Genomic DNA, 19275 nt, shown 5'->3' with positions numbered 1-19275 from the left:
ACTGCATGATCTCACTAAAAATGTAGAACTCATAGAAGCAGAGAGTAGAAGGGTGGTTTCCAGGGGCTAGGGTGGAGGTGGGAGAATGGAGAGATATTGGTAAAGGATACAAAGTCTTAGTTAGATAGAATGAATAATTTCTTTGTATTTCGTAATAAGGATATATATGATAGGTATAAAATATTACCTATGATGTGACAAATGCTTCATAAAGAAATTAATGTCTTGAATTTCAAATTGTTTAACTATCAGGGCAATTTCTAGTCTTCCACATGCTACATGCAAGGTCTATTTTTGGCTTCAAATATTCTTTTTCTACTGTTAGAATAAGTGATGCATAAACTATAAGCTTTTTGGATGCCATCTGGAACTCCCTTTGAATTCTTGATACTCATTCTTAAGACATGAGAAGGACTACATGTTGCTATGACTGGCTGAGCCAGATTGGAATAACCTGTGCATTTTATCTGTCACAGAAAATACCATATGACTTGGTCATAAACATACCCAATAAAAAAATTAAGGCAAAAATAGAATCAAGTGTTTGATCTGCATAGATAAATACGACTTGGAATTTGGCACGATAAATTGCTGATAAACCAAACTCACAACTTGGGAATACATTATAAATGAAGGCACACGTTGGCTCCCCTTTATGTCCTATTTTCTCTTGTTTATTCAGCCTAAATATTACTTATAAAAAAAGGGGGATTCATGGTTTTAAACATTGCTCATATCTTCAAAAATTTTACAAAATATTAATAGGAAGGGCCAAACAGAGGATATATAGATTAGAATGTGGTGACAATTCCTAAATGTCTCTAGTAGTTGTGGCCTTGAGGTTCATTAAGACTCGGTTTGTGTCTTCCTAAAAACAGAAGTGAAGCAAACTTAATGGTTTCCTTCATAAGGGCCTTGGAGTTTCTTTTCTTTCTTTCTTCCTTTCTTTCTTTCTTTCTTTCTTTCTTTCTTTCTTTCTTTCTTTCTTTCTTTCTTTCTTTTTCTTTCTCTCTCTCTCTCTTTCTTTCTTTCTTTTTCTTTCTTTTTGTGTTTTTCAAGGACAAGGTTATTTTCCAGGCTTGTTTCACAGACCTTAGCCCTTACTTCTCTATGGCTTTGTTTGCTGCTAATCATTTCTTTGCAACTATACTTAAGTTTCCTGAGGGCAAGGGAAGGCATCTCCTTTAACATTTTTTGTATTTTCCCTCATACATAGGAGTGTGTGTCGCAGTTAGCAGGTGTTCCATAAATGCATATCCATTGGTTGCTAAGCAGGGAGGGGCTGTCCCTCAGCTGCAAATGGTAGCTGCTGAATCTTCCAGTGGCCCAGTTAGCTTCCCCATGAAGAACAAGTGTAGGGTAGGGGTTAAGAGCCGAGATGTTGGAGCCAGATTGAGGTCCACTCTTCTCTCCACTAAATTCCTTTGTATTATGCTACTGACTGGTATTTCGGTGCATTTTGAAGTGCAAGAATACTTCTCCTCTTCCTTGGCCCTTACCACATAGCTTTAGCTACAGTGATAGTTTGAAAATGGAACTACTGGTGGTACCACTCTAATTTCTTGGCGTAGAGGCAGAATTTAAGAAAGTCTTCTCATTTCTATCCTTCAAAAGGCAAACTTCACAATAGCAGATAATCAACCTTCTCTATGTAAGGAGAAAGAGAAGGCAGGTGAATGTCTCCTTTGTATTCATTTATATGTTCTCTCCCTTATTTTAGCTCCAATACTAGTGAGTGAATGTTAGCTACCCCAGGGTAAGGGCAAGAATATGATAGAAACTGAAGATTCGAGCTCTAGGTCAGGAACTATTCAACCTTAGATGATTTATTCAACCTTCTGAACATGAGTTTATTTATCCACAAAATGGGGATAGGGTGTTGTTGTAAGGATTGAGTTAGGTAATGTATTGAGAAATTGAAGTGCTGTGCAAGACATTGCTAATAAGCATTAATTTCTCCAAATTGATCTTTATTTTATTTATTGATTGATTTATTTTTTTGAGTCAGAGTTTTTTGCTCTTGTTGCCCAGGCTGGAGTGCAGTGGCATGATCTCGGCTCACTGCAAACTCCGCCTCCTGGGTTCAAGCGATTCTCCCTGCCTCAGCCTCCCAAGTAGCTGGGATTACAGGCGGCAACCACCACATCCAGCTAATTTTTGTATTTTTAGTAGAGACAGGGTTTCACCATGTTGTCCAGGCTGGTCTCGAACTCCTGAACTCAGGTGATCCACCCACCTCAACCTCCCAAAGTGTTGGGATTACAGGCGTGAGCCACTGCTCCTGGCCTGATCTTTATTCTTTGGGTGACCTTTTGAAGTTTTAAGGGGCTTTGCTATAGCCAAGTGTTGTGGAGCCTTATTTCTTATAATTCTCCCGGCTTCCCTTACTTACTTTGTCATAATAATCTAATCACCAAACACAATTAGAGCTCTTACTATGTCTAAGAAGACTGTGCATACAGTGGTTAACAAAGTCAACTTGGGTCAGACTGATTTGTTTCAAATCCTGGTGCTACCATTTTTGTTGGCTGTGTGTGACTTTACCTCCTTTCCTTTCTCACCTGTAAAAATGAGGATGATAATCCTCCTATAAGATACTTGGCACAATCACAGTACTTGACTCAGTAAGTACCCAATACATGTTGGCCAATACTGCAGCAATCTGAAGAAAGGGAAAGTAAGTGAAACAAGTTTCTAGCCTAAAAGAAGTCATCAATATAGTTGGGTATAAGAGAAAAGTCTATAGTGCAAAAAATAAAAAACAGTTCAAAATGTGGAAAAAAGTCTATAGTGCAAAAAATAAAAAAATAGTTCAAAATGAGGAATCTAGAGTGCAGTGGAAAGAGCATTAGATTTGAAACTCGACTCTTCCTTGGCCAGCATTTGTGATCAGGAGCAAGTCACTCAACTTTCCATGGCTTCTTTCCTGTCAAGTAGGAATAATGAGACATGTCTCAAAGTGCTGTAAAAATCAAATAGGAAAAAGTGCGTGGGACATGTGACTTGTAGCTGGCTCAAGCAGAGCAGGTGAATGATAAATAACAAGGGATATGATAACAAATATTGCTATAAGATGGTATGTGGCTATCGTCAAATTCATTGTTAGATAGTAAACTAGTGAAAGTTCACAAGAAGGAAAGATCAAGAAAAGCTGGATTCAAGATTGACTTGGAAAGCCTGCTATTATTTGTTTTGTGGAGAGTATGATCTTTCTGAGCAGCAAATTTGAGAAATCCTTCCTGACTTCTTAGCTGGCTATCCTCACCGTATGTATTCATAGTTCACTTCTAAAATTTATCCAAAGGGATGAAATATATAGTTTTCTGGATAGAATAATTTCATGACTCTTTGCTATTTGTAGGAGTGACATCTTCTTTTTGCAATGAGTTTAAGTGGGCAGGTTTTTATTCTTTTCAGCTATGCAAGCTGGACACAAAGCCCAGTATTCTTTTCAAGTGACTTTTTTCCTTCCTTCTTTCTTTTTTTTTTTTTTTTTGAGACAGAGTCTCGCTCTGTCGCCCAGGCTGGAGTGCAGTGGCACAATCTCGGCTCACTGCAAACTCCCCCTCCCGGATTCACGCCATTCTCCTGCCTCAGCCTCCCGAGGAGCTGGGACTACAGGCGCCCGCCACCACACCTGGCTAATTTTTTGTACTTTTAGTAGAGACGGGGTTTCACCGTGTTAGCCAGGATGGTCTCGATCTCCTGACCTCGTGATCTGCCCGCCTCGGCCACCCAAAGTGCTGGGATTACAGGTGTGAGCCACTGTGCCCGGCCTCCTTATTTCTTATCTTGGGTAAGTTGTAATATAGCTTGCCACAATCCATAACCAATACACACTGTAACTGTGTACACTGTCTTAAAAAAATTCATTCTCAGAAAAATTTCAACAAATGGAATCTGATTCTTTCAAAGCTGCTTAGTTCAATATTTCTTCAATGTTGTTCCTGAAATTAGAAAAACTTTTCATCCTAAATGCTGAATTTCATTTACCTTATTTATTCTACCACAAAACCTTTTTTTAAAAAATCATCAACCAAGTCAGAAGACACAAAACCTTTTTAAAAAAAATCATCAACCAAGTCAGTTCAGAAGACATGCAATTCTTTTATTTCCACCTTTATGCTTTGGCTCTGCATTCCAGAACCTCATTAGAATTTTTTTTTTTTTAAATAAGCTGAACTCTCCTGCTTAGTGCAATATATTATGACCTTGTGAGAGTTTAAATTGTAATGGTGCTTTCATATAAAGCTCCTTGTTTGTCACTATTCCATGTTTATGAGAAAGTAGAAACGCATTTTATTAGCTGTATTTTATGGCTTATAAATGTGAAAAAATATTGAGCATTTTTATATGCAGATTATCATCAACAGTATCTAACATGAAAAAGAACTGTACTATACTTGTAAATATAAGCACATATTTCTCTTAATATGTCTGCAGCTATGTCATAAATATAATTCCTAATTTATGTACCACACATTTACATGATTTGATATTTAGGCGGCAAAACAAAATGCTTAAAATGTTTTGGTATTGGTAGTTATCCTCCCTTAAACCTTTGTACTCAGTTGCTAGATGAATACTAATTTGATTTCACAAGATATCTTTGTTGCTCTAGTAATTACATTTTACTGATACCTTATAGATTTCAAAAATAGCAATAACAGATTATTGATTGGTACCTGAAACACTATTGATTGTAAAGGCGTTGCTTTCCTGAGTGGCTGAGAGAATAGTGCTAAACTCTAAGTATCCATATCCTTTTCGTCACTATACTCATCTAAGGTATATTCTGTTTGTATTATTTGACTCTAGTGTCTTTGTTGTGCTTATCCACTAATGGGTGGAGAAGAGGAAGGCTAAATTGATCCAGATAAGAAAGCAACTGGAGGATCCCTGAAAGAAAAGATCTAGCTGAAGGAAGGGTGTTTAAAGTGGAAGCAGGAGAGCAGGAGGGTGCCAGGCAGGGAGAAGACTGGGAGGTGGCAATGAGATATTGTGCACAGTCAGGTGATACGGAGTGGGAGTGAAACTGATGGATTGATAAGATGTTAAGAAAGAACGAGAGGTTCTGTGTGTGTGTATGCCTGCGTGCATGTACGTGTGTGTGTGATATAATTCTTTTTCCTGCATTCAAAAGACCTCAGTGAGATTTTTGTATTTTAATATTTCTAAAGTCATCTTTTGTTTCTACTGAATGATGAAACTTCCTGGGTAAGCAAGAAGGCTCAGTTTTATTGAAGGTATATATGTACTTGAAGTAGGGTAAGATATAAAATATGATAGGGAAACATGAAATGAGAAATATATGCAAGAGAAATATACTTTTATTTTAATCATCCATCTTGCTTATTGTGCTGTGACCTAGATAAAAGGCTTAACTATTAAATTCTGGCATTATGTAGAATGGATTTTTTCCTTGGAGATATACTATATTGGCTGCTGTCTCATAAATATGATACCAACTCTCCCTCTACCACAAAGAATTATTAAGCAGTAATCATTTCCTCAATTCCAAGTAATTTCTAGTAGATTTGTAATACATGTAGAAATTAACAAAGTATAAGAATTGAGATGTTCACTTTAAATTTTTATTATTTTTATTTAGTATTTTCATCATTTATCTAGGGAATCAGGGAAGGGGATTAATATTTTTGATGACCAAATGCTCAACAATCAATTGCTTACTTAACAACCATGTGATTTAGGTATTGTTTTCCCATTTCATAACTGAGAAAATTATAATATAGAAATGATGAATAAATTTAGGAATTCTCAGATAGTGATTAGTGGAGCATGGTTCAAAACCATGTCCACTGGATACCCACGCCCACCTCTAATCCACTAGAGCTCTCTCTTACCTGTAACAGGAACAGTTACTGACCTAAGGGCTTTTGGGGGGAACTTGTGGTACTGCTTTTTAATTTTCATAGGATTTTACATTCGTTTGAGTTCCAAGACAAGCTGATTATTTTTAATTGCACAGAGCTTTACACTTCTGTTTTAACTTTTGAAGGCAGCTTTAAACTAAGCCTTAACACATTTGGACATGGGCTGCTTTGTCTAAGCAGAGTTTGTACCATCTCAGGAAGGTGGACTCAGAGGGTAGAGTGTCAAGGTGGTGCCAAGAAAGGGGTAGACATGGACCAGAAGCAAAGTAAGTACTGAGTTTTATCTCTGGCTTATCAGCCCTCTCATATTTTCAGTGTCTACTTGCTGGGTACACCCCTGCTTCCAGAGATTCTCTAAGCTTGATGGTTGCCATCTTGGGCCACCACTTACCATCCTTCCCTTAAAGCAGATTGAGTTGGGGAAAAGTTGGATGTGAATTGACTGTAATAAAACGTTGAATGAGTTAATTGCTTCTTCTGAGCCAACCTTCATTTAAGAAGAAGAAGGCTCTTCTTTAGGAGGAAGAAGGGCTGGCCAGGTGGGTTCTAATCACAAGAACTGCAAAACGTCTGATGCTGTTGTCAGAGGGACTCAATTAACATTTTATTTCACTTTTCATTACATAGAAAGTATTTTTCAAAAAGCAAATGACTCAGTTTTTGATTGCGCTCCTTGTTCCCTCTTTACTCATTCTAAATGCATGCACATGGGTATTTATATTATATCTAATGACAATTTAAAAACTCAACTTCTTGCATTTATATACTACTTGACAGACACTAATCACTTTCACGTTTTTTTCCTTGAGACCCTCTGATACGGACAAGGCAGTTCACATGGCTATTTTACAGATGCTGAATTAGAGGAACAAAGAGGAAAATTTACCTGACCAAGGTGCGTCAGCAAGAGTAAAGACTGAAACTCAGAATCCCTTCTGGGCTCTTCCTTCCATGCAGCACCAGCAGCACTGGTGGAGAAGGGCAGAGCTGATGGGGACTTAGCCTCTGACCTCTTGACGCCTTGTTGCAGAGCTCCACAGAGGACGTAACTCACATGCTGTCCTGGCCTGCTGCTTGGGGACCCTACAGGTCACTGCTGTTTTAGGTCTACTCCAAGTGTGGTTCTGAATCAGCCTTATCAGCACCACCTGGGAGCTTGTTAGAAATGCAAATCCATGGGACCTGCTTCAGACCTATAGAGTGAGAACCCCTGGGGGTGGAGGCTAGCTCCTCAAACGCTGCCGATTCTCAGTAAAATTTGGGAAGCATTTTAATTAAAGAATTCTCTGGCCAGATTGGTTGATGGACTCATTAAATATTTAAATTTTTCAGCCTTTTGGTGGATCTTAGTACTTCCTAGTTGATGTTACTAGTGTATCACTATGTACTATCTTGTAATATTGTAGGGCAGTTTAATAAAATTGTTAAGATGGTGAAATTGTGAGATGGTGACTTCCATTTATAGTTATAAATTACCATTATTACTATTGAACTTTTTGACATGTACAGGATCTTTTTTTCTGCAAAAGACTAAATCCACCAAGGGTGAGGAACATTTTTATTTTTGTTCTCATAATACCTAGCACAGGCTTCAGAACAAAGTTGGTGCTCCAATCTATTTTACTTTAGTTAGTGACACTGACTATCAATGACTTCAAACTGAAGACAAATATGCCTCGTGTATGACTATTCTCACTGTGCATGTTTTATTACAGGACAGTGGAGGGAGTGCTAAACCTTATTTTGCGTGAATGTGTATATATGTATGAAATAGGCACATACATGATATATAACATTTATATATTACATATAAATATTTTATGATAGGTAAATAATATACACAACTTTATTATATGTAATACATACATTATATGTTATAATATATATATAATATATATTAGACCTGTGTTCCAAGTCTGCCTCTGAGGCTTGCCACTGAATAAATTATTTGAGCTTAAATTTACCAATCTTTAAATAAGACAACTTGTATACTATGCCCATCTCAGAGGGATTATATGAAGATTCAAAAGGATGAAGCAGGTGAATGTTTTCTAAAAATGACAAGGTCCCATATAGATAGATCATGCGATTTAATTTTTCTTTTGAACATTTTTTAGTCTTCTATGCTTGCCTGCTCCTTTTTAAAAACTATATAAGAAAAAAAACATCAGAAATATAATAAAAAGATAATTTTTAAAGTGACAAGAGTGCAGGATCATGTAATATGTCATCAAAAGACTAGAACAACTTTGGTAATTTTTCATGTGTTTGAATATTTATTATGAGAAGGGTGCTAATTGGAATTTCTCAGATAAAGCTGTAAGACTTAAATAATAACAATAGATATTTTTGTTGGAAATAAAAAGTAACTCTGCATTAATAAAAATAATTATGTTCTGAAGCAGAGTTCCCAGGGAGGCTGCAATAAGTCTATCCTAAAAGTGCCTGAGATGATTAATGTTCTTCCCCTGAGAGTCTGGAAATGATAACAGTACCATCTTGATGGGATTTTCTGGTCTCAGTTTTGTAACAGTCAATATATTATAAGCTGGGGTTGTTTCGTGTGAGTTAGGTTGCTCCTCACTAGGAAGCCCAAACTGGGAAACTATTATTATGATAGGTTTACTGTAAGCAGCTTTGTTAATGGAAGTTAAACTTTATGGCTGCATTTCATAAGGAAAAAAAACTTCCAAAGACAGAGTAGAATGCTAATAAAAATTTAATTTACACTTTAACATGCTCTCTTGTAAAAGTATTTGTGGGACTAGGTTTAGATAAATTTCACTCAATTCTCTTTATCCTGATATAAAGACATACAACTAAAAGATGGACAGATTTATTATCCTGATGATCTATTGTTATATTGGGTACTTGTACTAATGGATAATGTACGAACTCCAACATCCAAAATACAATTATTCCAGAAGAATAACTGCTAAATGGGCACTCTTGCAGGCATTGCTTTACAATCTTTGTAAAAAAAAAAATCATTCAGTCCTAGGCAATATTTTTGCCCTATAAAAATAAATTATTTTAAATGTGCTCTATGAGAACTGTAATTATCTATTTCTTGCCATAAAATAAATTTTGAAACCCATAACTTTCCAGAGTATTAAATATTTTACTCTGGAGGTCAACAACAAGTGAGAAAAAACTTAAAATATTTTTGTTATGGTTTTATAGTATAATATGTGGCTCCTACTCTAAGTACAATTCCTAAAGAAGCTGTATTTCCACATGACCAGCAAAATGATGGCTGAAATGCATTAATTAACCTTTACACTCATATAAAAGTGTTTTGTGAGAACAAATGTACACAAATGTTATCTTTAATCATGACTAATAAAAATGGATATTATAAACACAAGCTTTACTACTGCAAATGTCTCCTTGACAAATGACAGGGCCTGATTCCTTTATTAAAAGATAATTAAAAATGTTTCACAAGGGATTCAAAACCTTCCTACAGTTCTCTCCTGCCTGCCTGCCTGCTTTGATGGTAATATGAAGAGAATCTTGAAATAACATCTAATAGTTATATTAAATGTGAATGTGTAAATTTATTTTATTCAACAAAATGTTAAAACTAAATATCTCTGGCCTATGGAAGTAGTTAAGGAGGCATTTTGAAATGTGCTAACCATGATGGGACTGAGGAGATTAAGTCAACGTTATTTCTGGAACTGGTCATCAGAGTGTGTTCCCACCAGAAATCGATGCTGTGCTGAGCCTGCAGAACGCCATGTGTCTCATACGTTACAACCCACACGGCCTCATAGCTCTCTTTCTCCCAAAGCCTAAATCATGGCAATTATTTGAATAAGCCCCAGGTAAGCTATTAAAACTAGGCATCAATTTGGAAGTATTTTCTCTTCAAGGTGAGTCTGTGATCAGAAAGGAGAAGACCATCTCAGGTCTGTTTAAATAAAATGGTGATATCACAGGTGTGACCTCTGCAATGGGAGCTCACCTCTAACATGGAACAGATATGAGACTAGCAGCAATCGGTGAAAGATGGATTCCGAAGCCAGATGGCCTGGGCCCAAATTCTGGATCTGACTAACTGTGTGACCTTGAGTAAGATACTTCAACTTTCTGTGCCTCAGTTTCCATATCTGTAATAGAACCTACTTCTTAGGATTATTAAGTGATTAACACAGTTAATATGTGGAAAGTTCTTAGAACAATGCCTTGCATGTTATATGTGCTATACAAGGGTTAAATCAATCAATAAAAGTTACTTCCCATAGAGAATCTGGAATTTATGAATACACCAGAAAAACAGTTGAAAGAAAGCACCATTGCGGGAAAATGGTTGAGTAAAGAAATAGTTAGGAAGACTTATTGGCTCGAGGCCCTCAAGTTTAGATTTTTGTCATCTCCAAATGAGGTTATACAGATAGCCCCGCCCGACTGCCAGAATTAAACATTTAACACATGAATTACTTTTGTAATGCTGTCTTAGTGTGTCTTCCTTTCCTTCAATGTACAAGAAATTGCAAAAATGGAAAGTTTCCCAGCTTCTGAGAGACCCTGAAATGAACTGTTAACAACAACTGAATGGCTAACTTTGAGACTTAGTCCAACTTTGTGTTGAGTAACAGTATATTCTGCAAACCCTGAAGCTAGTTTTATTTGGGATCATGTTTTTAGTGCCCTATTTGGGAAATGTTATATTTTTTAATTTGAGATATTTCATGTATTGTATCATTTTTGCAGCATAATATTTCCAGAAAGGTGGTAATGGCTGCATGGTCAGCCAGTCACTGCATGGGAGACCTGACTATGTCTTTGATGCTATTCCTTGAAGATCCTCTTTCTGATCTGTAGGTTGACTTCCTTAGAAAGTTAGAATTGAATAATGAAGATCCTTTATTGGTTTAGATAAAGCAGAAGAAAACACTCTTTTCAAATATACAGTCATACTCAATAAATTCTTAAGAATTTTCTCACATGGTATTCAGGAAGAAATACTCTTAGAATAATTTGGTAAATAATAAATATAAGATATATTGAGACAGCAATCTTTTGTTTTAATTTCTTCAGTATTGCTATTCATAAATAATAGTAAGCTTGCATTATTGATTTATCATCCTTGTCAACTGTGCCACAAGCCGCATTCACATTCATTTCTTCTTAGGCAGACTGTCTGTCTCTCTCTCTCGCACACACGCACACATGCTCACACAGAGAGCCAAATTCTTATTTTCTACCTTTCTCTCGAAGGTCTTCTGCTGAGTCCTGCAATATGAATATAATTTTAAAAATCCAATTAAGAGAGAGTGATGGGGCAGAACACATAATTCCCAGAGTAATAAAATCCCTAGGCATATGAGTTCGGAAGTAAAATATTTTGTAAAGATTACCATGGATTTAAAAATGTTAAGACATAATACCAGAGCTTACTAGGAGGGATACCTGTATATTACAAGTTAATATCCCTAAAATTGATGTGTGTAGTGGTCAGAATCAGCATCATCTGGGAGCTTGTTCGGAAGACAGAATGTCTGCCTCAAGCCAGATGTATTGAATCAGAATTTGCATTTTAATGAAAATCAAAGGTAATTCATATGCACATCAAAGTTTGAGGAACACAGTAATATGACACTATTAAATATTTTATAGATGGATTAGAATTACATAAAATGTAATCAAAAAATAATTCTATCAATGCATATTTAAAAAATCCACTTTTGATGATACCCAAAATTAGTTTATACTCATATATTTCTTCTTACTTCATTAAAATTAACATCGATTTTCTAATAAACAGAAAACCACTACAAGAGATGCTCAATAATTGTAGAAATCTGATAAAATTAGATTGAAATCACATTGGATTAGATTTAAAAACGTATCTTTAAATGGAAAAGAAAGACAGACTTAGAAGATGGGAAAAATAATAGCAGTCAGTTTTTGGTACACCTCCTCAGTATCACATACCTGCCTGTTTTACTCGCTAAGCTGCATATTCTCTGCAGGTGGAGACTCTGATATTCAGATGTGCTCTGAACAGGGGGCACATTTCAATCGATGAAGAAGTAAACAATGATTTTCTTTAATTTATTCCTTTATTTTTAAGCATTAAAATATTCGGCTGCTAAATAATTTTGCTATTACTACTGACATTTTTCTACTATTTATCCACTACAAAATCTCAGAAGTAACATAAATGGTATTATAATAACAATGTAATAAAACTGAGAAGTAAAACCATCAGGGAATAATTAACCAGGGTGTGTATCTACTTTCAGATTATGACCACTCATTTCATCCTGTCTCCTTGAAAATTGTACAAGCTCTGTTCATCCACTAGGGTAAAGCATGGCATCAGCTTATTGAATAAACACTCGAATGTTCCTGGTAAAAGAAAAGATTTTATTAAACAGTTAATATTTGGAACTAGGTTTACATCAATCATCTGCTTTTTTAGAGAACATGATTGCCCTCTAGTGTGGTGAAAAGTTAATGCAGACACCGAGGTTTTCCAATGGACAGAACCAGTCTAGGTTCTGAAAACATCTGGGTCACTGGCTAGTTCAGTATTTTCTTTTTTAATGAAAAAATTCTAGCATTTTTTCATATAAGGTCACAGATCTTGTGACAACAGGATAATATGTGTTTTTATTCCCACGACCAAAAAAGAAACTGGTGTGAGCTGGGGTTCGCTATCAGCAGCTCCCAGTGGCCACGCCCAGGCCTAGGTTTGTGCTCTGAGCTTCCTCCTGCTCAGAGGCCAGCTTTTTTCAGCCTCCTGTGAGCAATGAGCTACCAAGGTAGCCTGAGCATGTGATCAGTCACACTCAGTTGAAGTAAAAAATAATGGTGATTGATAAATCCGGAATTTTCCTAAAGATGGCCTGAATTTATCAATGACAAAGTCTTCCATTCAATATGTATCGATTCATCCTCCACTTCATTGTTAGTTGTACAGATTTAACTTTAAAATTCTGTTTGATAGCTACTGCTAGGTATTCACAGAACTAAGTAACTATTTGATCTTAAATTATAGGGACGAAAACTATTTTATTATATGAATCAGCCTTATGGCACTCTGAAAGGACATTTCCTGAATCTGAGTAAATTATAGCCTCTTGTAGCATTTTTTAATCACTGAGAATGAGCTATTTGATGGAAGTCATATTGTGCCAAATGATTAAATGCTTATTCCACCATCTATCCATTAGTAATTTGAAAAATAAAAACCCAAAGTAATTAAAACTGCTTTCAATGCAACAAATAAAAGTTTGCTAAAAATATTAATGAGGTAATAGCTGTAACAATAAAAACACTCATTTCTCTTTTAGAATAGAATAATTTACTACAAATCTGTAAGTCACATTATTGTAAAAAAAAACCATTGTGAATTTTGACTAAAGTTGTAGATTTTAATAGCACAAATGTCCAATCTTAATTATCATTTTAAAATATACTTTCTCTCAGAGAATTTTAACGTGCATAGACAAACACCACCAGGTCTATTAATTTATCCTATCATTCTAGCTACCTGCGACGTGTTACACTGGGTCAGAGAGTGTTTATTGCAGGCTCAGCTTACTCACCTGGTATAAACTAAATACATGAGATTAATTGATAAACTACTGCCATTTCTTTCAGTTTTATCCTGAAATCCTGACCAAATCCTCAGCTTTTCATTTCTAATTACTTATATATCCATTCAGAAGATGCCCACTTCATTAGAAAAGATAATGGGGAATATTATATGCACCTCTTACAATCATGCTGAATACATAATTGTTTAATGAATCAGGAAAAAAGCACTCTCCCTGATAATTAATTATCTTTGAAATTGGAATTAATTTCAAAATCTATTATTTTAGTACTGCAGAAGTAGTGTTTTTTTCATGATTTGCAAATGCAGTTAAATTATGGCCAGAAAGGATGCTTGCGTTTGTCATATTTGGGGTGGGATTTTTGTTTGGATGGCGGCTACCATTTCACGATCCATGTATCTGTGTAGGATTGAGGCTGTATCAAGAATCAGCAGTTGGAAGAACAGTTTCAGGGGAAAAAACTTAAAAATTTGTGCATAAACCATATTTATATATTTATAGATATAACCTTATGTTGAAGATCATCTCAATTATATGTGTATTCTCACCCATTGCAGCCACAAACAATTCTTTGCAGAGAATTTTCCAGCAATTGTTGGCACACAAACCCTGCTCTTAGCAAGCACTTGCACATGTATCTTAGCCACATGAACATACATAATCCTGGCAGGAAGCAAAAATATATTTGCTTTATAACTTAAAATGAACAACTGGAGACAAATTTATCTTTTTGTGGGGGAAAGGGATGAGGGCAATTAGGAGGAAGCAAAGTGAACGCAACAAGGGTTAATCCTTAACCAAGAGCAATCCACGTCCCTTTTGAACAAATGAGAACAAACAAGGCTACTGAATCATTAAATAATAACAACGATTTGAAATGATAATAATACTGATGATGACGATGAGTTTGCAGCCGCTAGCCTGCAGCGGAAACCTTTCTGAGGGGTGCAGAAAGCGAGGCGAGATCGCCCCCACCACCCATTCTCAGAACCTTTCTGGACGTGCGAGTGAACTGCGAATTGTGGAAAGCGGGGGTAGCTCAGGACACTGCGCAGAAACCGGTCTCCCCGGCTGCACCGCGGGGGCGAGCGCCCAGCTCCGGGGAGGGGAGCGCAGGGCGCGGCGCGGGGCTCTGCAGGGCTGGCTGCGCTCCACGCACCCAATCGCCACGTGCGCCCCCACCCGGCCAGCGGTAGGCGGCTCTGGGCCTCAGCTGGGAGGGGTGGGGCCGAGCCGCGCCCCGCTGGAGGAGCGAGGGTCTCCCTTAGAGAAGCCCCTCGCGGGGTCTCCATTCTGGAAAATCATAGAGAACAGAGGGTGGGCGGGGGGCTTGGGCTGGGGGAAAAAAAGCCCCGAGCTCCGCGGACCGTGGGTGGGCGAGAAGAGACAGCCCTCCCTGAATCCCTGGGAAGGGGGTCACCTCTGCGGTCTCGCGCCTGGGCTGGGTGGGGCCGCGCCTTTGTGTGGCCGGGCGGGGCTCGAGCCAGCTTTTCTGCAGAGCCACCCGCTTGGCTGGGAGGGGCTCGGTGCTGGGGCTGAGAGCCACGCCGGGGGTCTGCGCACATCAAGGGGTGCTCGGGCCGTTGTGGACTACGGGGCTGAAAAAAGAGGTTCCAGGACTGCATACAGCTCAACTGCCCCTCCCATATTCCTCTTCCCCGCCAGTCTCGGAGCCTGAGGTCTCCCCGGCTCCGCGGGGAGGGTGGGGCAGGGCGGAGCCGCGCAGATGGAGTCCTTTCGGCAGCTTTCCCTGTCTCCGCATCCTGCAACCAAGTCCCGGGGGACACGTGCTTGCAGCTGCCACAGCACCCCAGGCCCCACCCTGCCTTTTCACCCCGGGGCCACTGAGCGCCAGAACCGTGGGCACTCAAGGCACAAGACCAATTGCGGATGAAGGCCCTGAATCCAGAATCTTTTCCGGTCATCCTGTGTCTCTACTGTCTTGTCTCTCTGAGCTTATGAAATTGCCGATATTTGGCACTGTCTGACCCACAAAACGGAAATTTCGCGTGGCTCAACTTAAGACTTTGACCTCTTTTGCTTTATATACGATTTCATGTCATCTCTATTATTATACATACACATGTCTAGGTTCTAGAAGCTTTTCCCGCAAACGATCAAAGGTCTTCAAAGAACCCTTTATCTGTGTCTATGTCTAAACACTCTATGTAATTTGCTTCCGAAAAGAAAAATGTTAACCCACTTTTCCCATCTCTCTTAAAAGCAGAACAATGAGGCCAGCGTGGGGAGGGCGGGGTCAGTGGTCAGGTCTCTCTTGGAAGCCGCGGCGGGGAGTCGGGAGCCGGGAGCGCGGGGCGTGGCGCCGCTGTCCCCGCAGGGTTGGGCTCCTGGGTGTCACGCTGCGCTCCCCACCCGACCCCCTTTCGAATGAAGATGCAGCACCGGGCGGGGGGCGGGGCTGCGCGGTTCCGCACTGGGTGGGGCTGTCCGCATTGTGCGCCCAGCGCTGCAGGTGCCTCCCCCCGGGACCGCTGGTCCGCACACAAAGAAACCCCACCCCAGCGCCTTCGAAGCCGCTGTCCCTCCACCCCTCCCTGCCGCGCGCTTCCCCGCCCCTGCAGCTGCCCACCCGCGCCCTCCACGCCCTCCGCGACTTCCTCTCTCCTTCCCCTCCCTTGCCCTAAAACAAAGGAGCGGAGGTCCTACCCCCACCCTGTCCCCCGCCGTCTTACCTCCCTGCACCGCACCCCAGGACTAGCGGTTTCTCCGATGAGACAATACCGTAAAATGTGCCCAGTTCTCTCCATCCCCTCCCCCCGTCTCCACCCATCTTTCAAACAGCGGGATGGGACCGCTTTGACTTTGCAATTTTCTTTTTCCTTTCTCCCACCTTCCCTTTTCCCCTTTCCTATTTTCTTCTTAAACTAAAGAAGAAATAAAAAAAAAAAAAAGGTCGTTATAAAGCACTTTCCAAAATGTCCCTTAAGCCCATTTAAGGCAAACAGTTAAGGTAGCTTCCTCCCCTCACGATTGAGTCCTAATTTTAAATATGGAAACAGAATAAATTCTCTACCCATAGGAGGGCAACTTACCTGCTTCTACCTTTTAAAAGAAATTCTTCGCTTTAGATTTCCATAGACCTCTTCTCTGCCCTTCCACCTCCCCCAGAACTGCCCTGTCCTTCCTGGTCCTGTGTTACCATTAAAGTCTTTTTCTTTATAAAATATCTCTGAATGCTTCTAGAGCTCAAGAGAGGAGGTGAGAGGTGGGCTCCAGGTAGAGCCGACGGAGAACGAGGCGCAGTGCCTTACCCATTGCTGTTTTAGCCATTGTAGGGATGTGCAGACGCTGAGCAGTGGCGAAGGCAAAGGGTCCGGCTACAGCAGCGGAGAGAGCGAGAGAGAAGACTGAATAAGGCACTGAGTCTGCAGAGTGGGACCGTGCTAGAGAAAGAGCAAGAGGCAGGAGCCCATGAATAATTATCACTCAGAAGCTCAAGCAGATTGGCTCCCAAGGTCCCCTGACATGACTCCCGCAGAGTCAGAATCTCCAAGCATTAAATATTGATCGGCCAATGGTGCTGGAGTACAAAGTACCAGAATGCAGTTTGAAATGGAAATCAGTCCTTCCCTGGCGGCTCCCCCCATTTTGGGGGCCTGATAGTACAGTCCAAGTAGAGTGGAGCTTTAAGCCCTGAAGCTTCCAGGAGCTAAGAACTGGGCTGTGCCTACCTGGGAGCCAGGAGGCTTGACTTTGCTCATACATGTGCCATTGCACAATTCAATGGAAAAGGATTCAGAAGCTTGAGAAGTCCTCACTATATGCAGGCTGTTGGAAAATTCTGTTTAAATACTGTGTTTTCACTTTTTCATATTTTCTTTCACCTTTGGCTCTGTCCTTGGTTCTAGTCTTTCAGGGCTACCCTATGTCTGGCTATGGTGGCAGCTCAGAGCAGACTTGCATTATTGTCCTTTATCTTTTAGCACAGCTGGACTTAGGCGTCTCTAAACTCTTGAAGGTCTCTCAGGAGAGGGAAGCATGGTGTTTTCTTCCCTTGGCACAGAGGAAGGGGCTACCTGGTTGCTTGGGAATAGGGATGGTAATTATGGTCCACCTGGGGACATGGGGGAAGAGGAAGAAAGTTTAACCTCTGGCGCCTGTGTCCTGTCCATTTGTTAACACGGCAGAAAACAGGTTGGCTGGCTGGTTTGGGCATTAAGGAAACCATAGGTGAATGCCATGTTGCCCTGAAGGTGTAGGATTAAGTGGGTCAAAATTTTAGTAACCTTTCCAGGGCTCTAAGGAGAATGCTTTACATGGAAAACTTAGAAGAGATGAAAGGTGTGGTCTGGGTCATTATTTTTCTGAGATCCAGAGAGACTACATTTATGTAGGCCCAGGAAGGCTGTGTTCAAGTTTCGGATTGAGCAATGTCGTATGTGAGGATCTTTGAGACTAGTTGCAAAAAATGACTTTCATTACAAACAAGGCATTTATTAGTTCCTCCTTCTCACTTAATGGATACCAGTCATTCATTTGTTCTCTTTCACTTGACTTAAATATGTATTGAGCATTTACCATGTGCACAGCTCTGAAAATGGTGGGAAAAAGTTTAGGAGTTGCTGCATGAAGTTTTTAATTACTGCTAATTTAACTCTTCTGTGACTTTATTGAGCCAGTCTAATTCCATGCAGAAACTGGTTTTAATATTAGAAAAATAGGCAAAGAATTGCTAATTCCGACATGTTTGAAAGCCGAAAGAAGAGCACATTGTTGCAATCATGAACAGGTATGAAACCCTGGCAAGTTTTTAATTTCAGAAAAATGAATGTATTTTTTTCTTCTTATTAAAATAGGTTTTTAGCAGCTTTCTGTCCAATCGCATTTCAATTTTTTTTTCTATCCTCAGGAACAATACAGTTTCAAATACATAAAACCAATTGAAAATAGCAGGGCACTCTCCTTGGTGCTGAAATAAATTTCTTCACCTCCTATTAACTTGTAAGATATTTTAACCTCATGGACATTTTGCTGACTGATAGGATGCTACTGGAACTGGAACAGTTTTGACCTGCTGAATCATGGGGAAAATAAAAGATGAAGTGGAGATCAATAAAATTATTTCTTGAACAGGAAGATTAGAAATTATAGTTCCTGTCTTTGAACAGGTCTGTGACTATGACACAGCAAGAGAGCAATATGGAAGTTGGCAGGGTCTGGAAATAAATAACCATTTTCTCTCTATATATAGGCATTTCCCACTTTAAATGTAACAGTTAATCACCTCTCACTGGAGTAGTTATCACTCATGAGGTGAAGGATCTTCAGCATGTCTGTGTGACTAATATTTTCAAAGTATTTCTCTTCTCCCCACCACACCCTTTCCCCTCAGGCTGTGTATCATCTCTACACATTCTTCAGCTTCCTTGGAGAACAAGGGCCCTAAGTCATGGCATTAGTGTCTTTAACAACTGCAGTTGGCTGCTGAATGAAATCGATTGCACTTTTGATGACTATGAGGAAAACAAAACACTCATTCTACTGCCCTAAGGGTCACATATGTGACTCTTTTCTACTTCTGATTTTCTAGGTGTTAGCCACCTAACTTCAGTTATGAATGATTTTTAAATAATGTCAAACAGGGAAGAGAGTAGGTCAATATGATTTACCATAGAATAAAAAGATAGTAGGCAAAATTGTCAATCAGCTAAGAAAAAACAAATAAATTCAAAGGGCTGTGCCATTATCAAATTGTTTTTTGTTTTCTTTTATCATTACAATATGCTATCATGCATATTCACATGGGAAAGTAAGGGTGAAATATGAAAAGAAAAATTATTTCATAT

General features: G+C 39.2%; 1 protein-coding gene across 2 annotated transcripts in view; it reads right to left on the bottom strand.

Annotated features, from left to right (window-relative positions):
- STMN2 (stathmin 2) overlaps nucleotides 1-17142 on the bottom strand; it is a 55470-nt gene extending 38328 nt beyond the window's left edge. The window contains exon 1 of one of the 2 annotated variants that reach the window (XM_003831284.5): nucleotides 16741-17142. In XM_003831284.5, coding sequence (XP_003831332.1) covers nucleotides 16741-16759 — 19 coding nt within the window. In that variant the 5' untranslated portion in view covers nucleotides 16760-17142. Of the gene's footprint in view, nucleotides 1-16521; nucleotides 16645-16740 lie in introns of those variants that run through there. The other variant, XM_034966265.3, reaches the window with a different exon arrangement.
- Nucleotides 17143-19275: the final 2133 nt, after the last annotated feature.

Source organism: Pan paniscus, chromosome 7 (genome assembly GCF_029289425.2).
Source record: "Pan paniscus chromosome 7, NHGRI_mPanPan1-v2.0_pri, whole genome shotgun sequence".
Lineage (NCBI taxonomy): Eukaryota > Metazoa > Chordata > Mammalia > Primates > Hominidae > Pan > Pan paniscus.
This window is presented reverse-complemented; position numbering and strand designations above follow the sequence as displayed.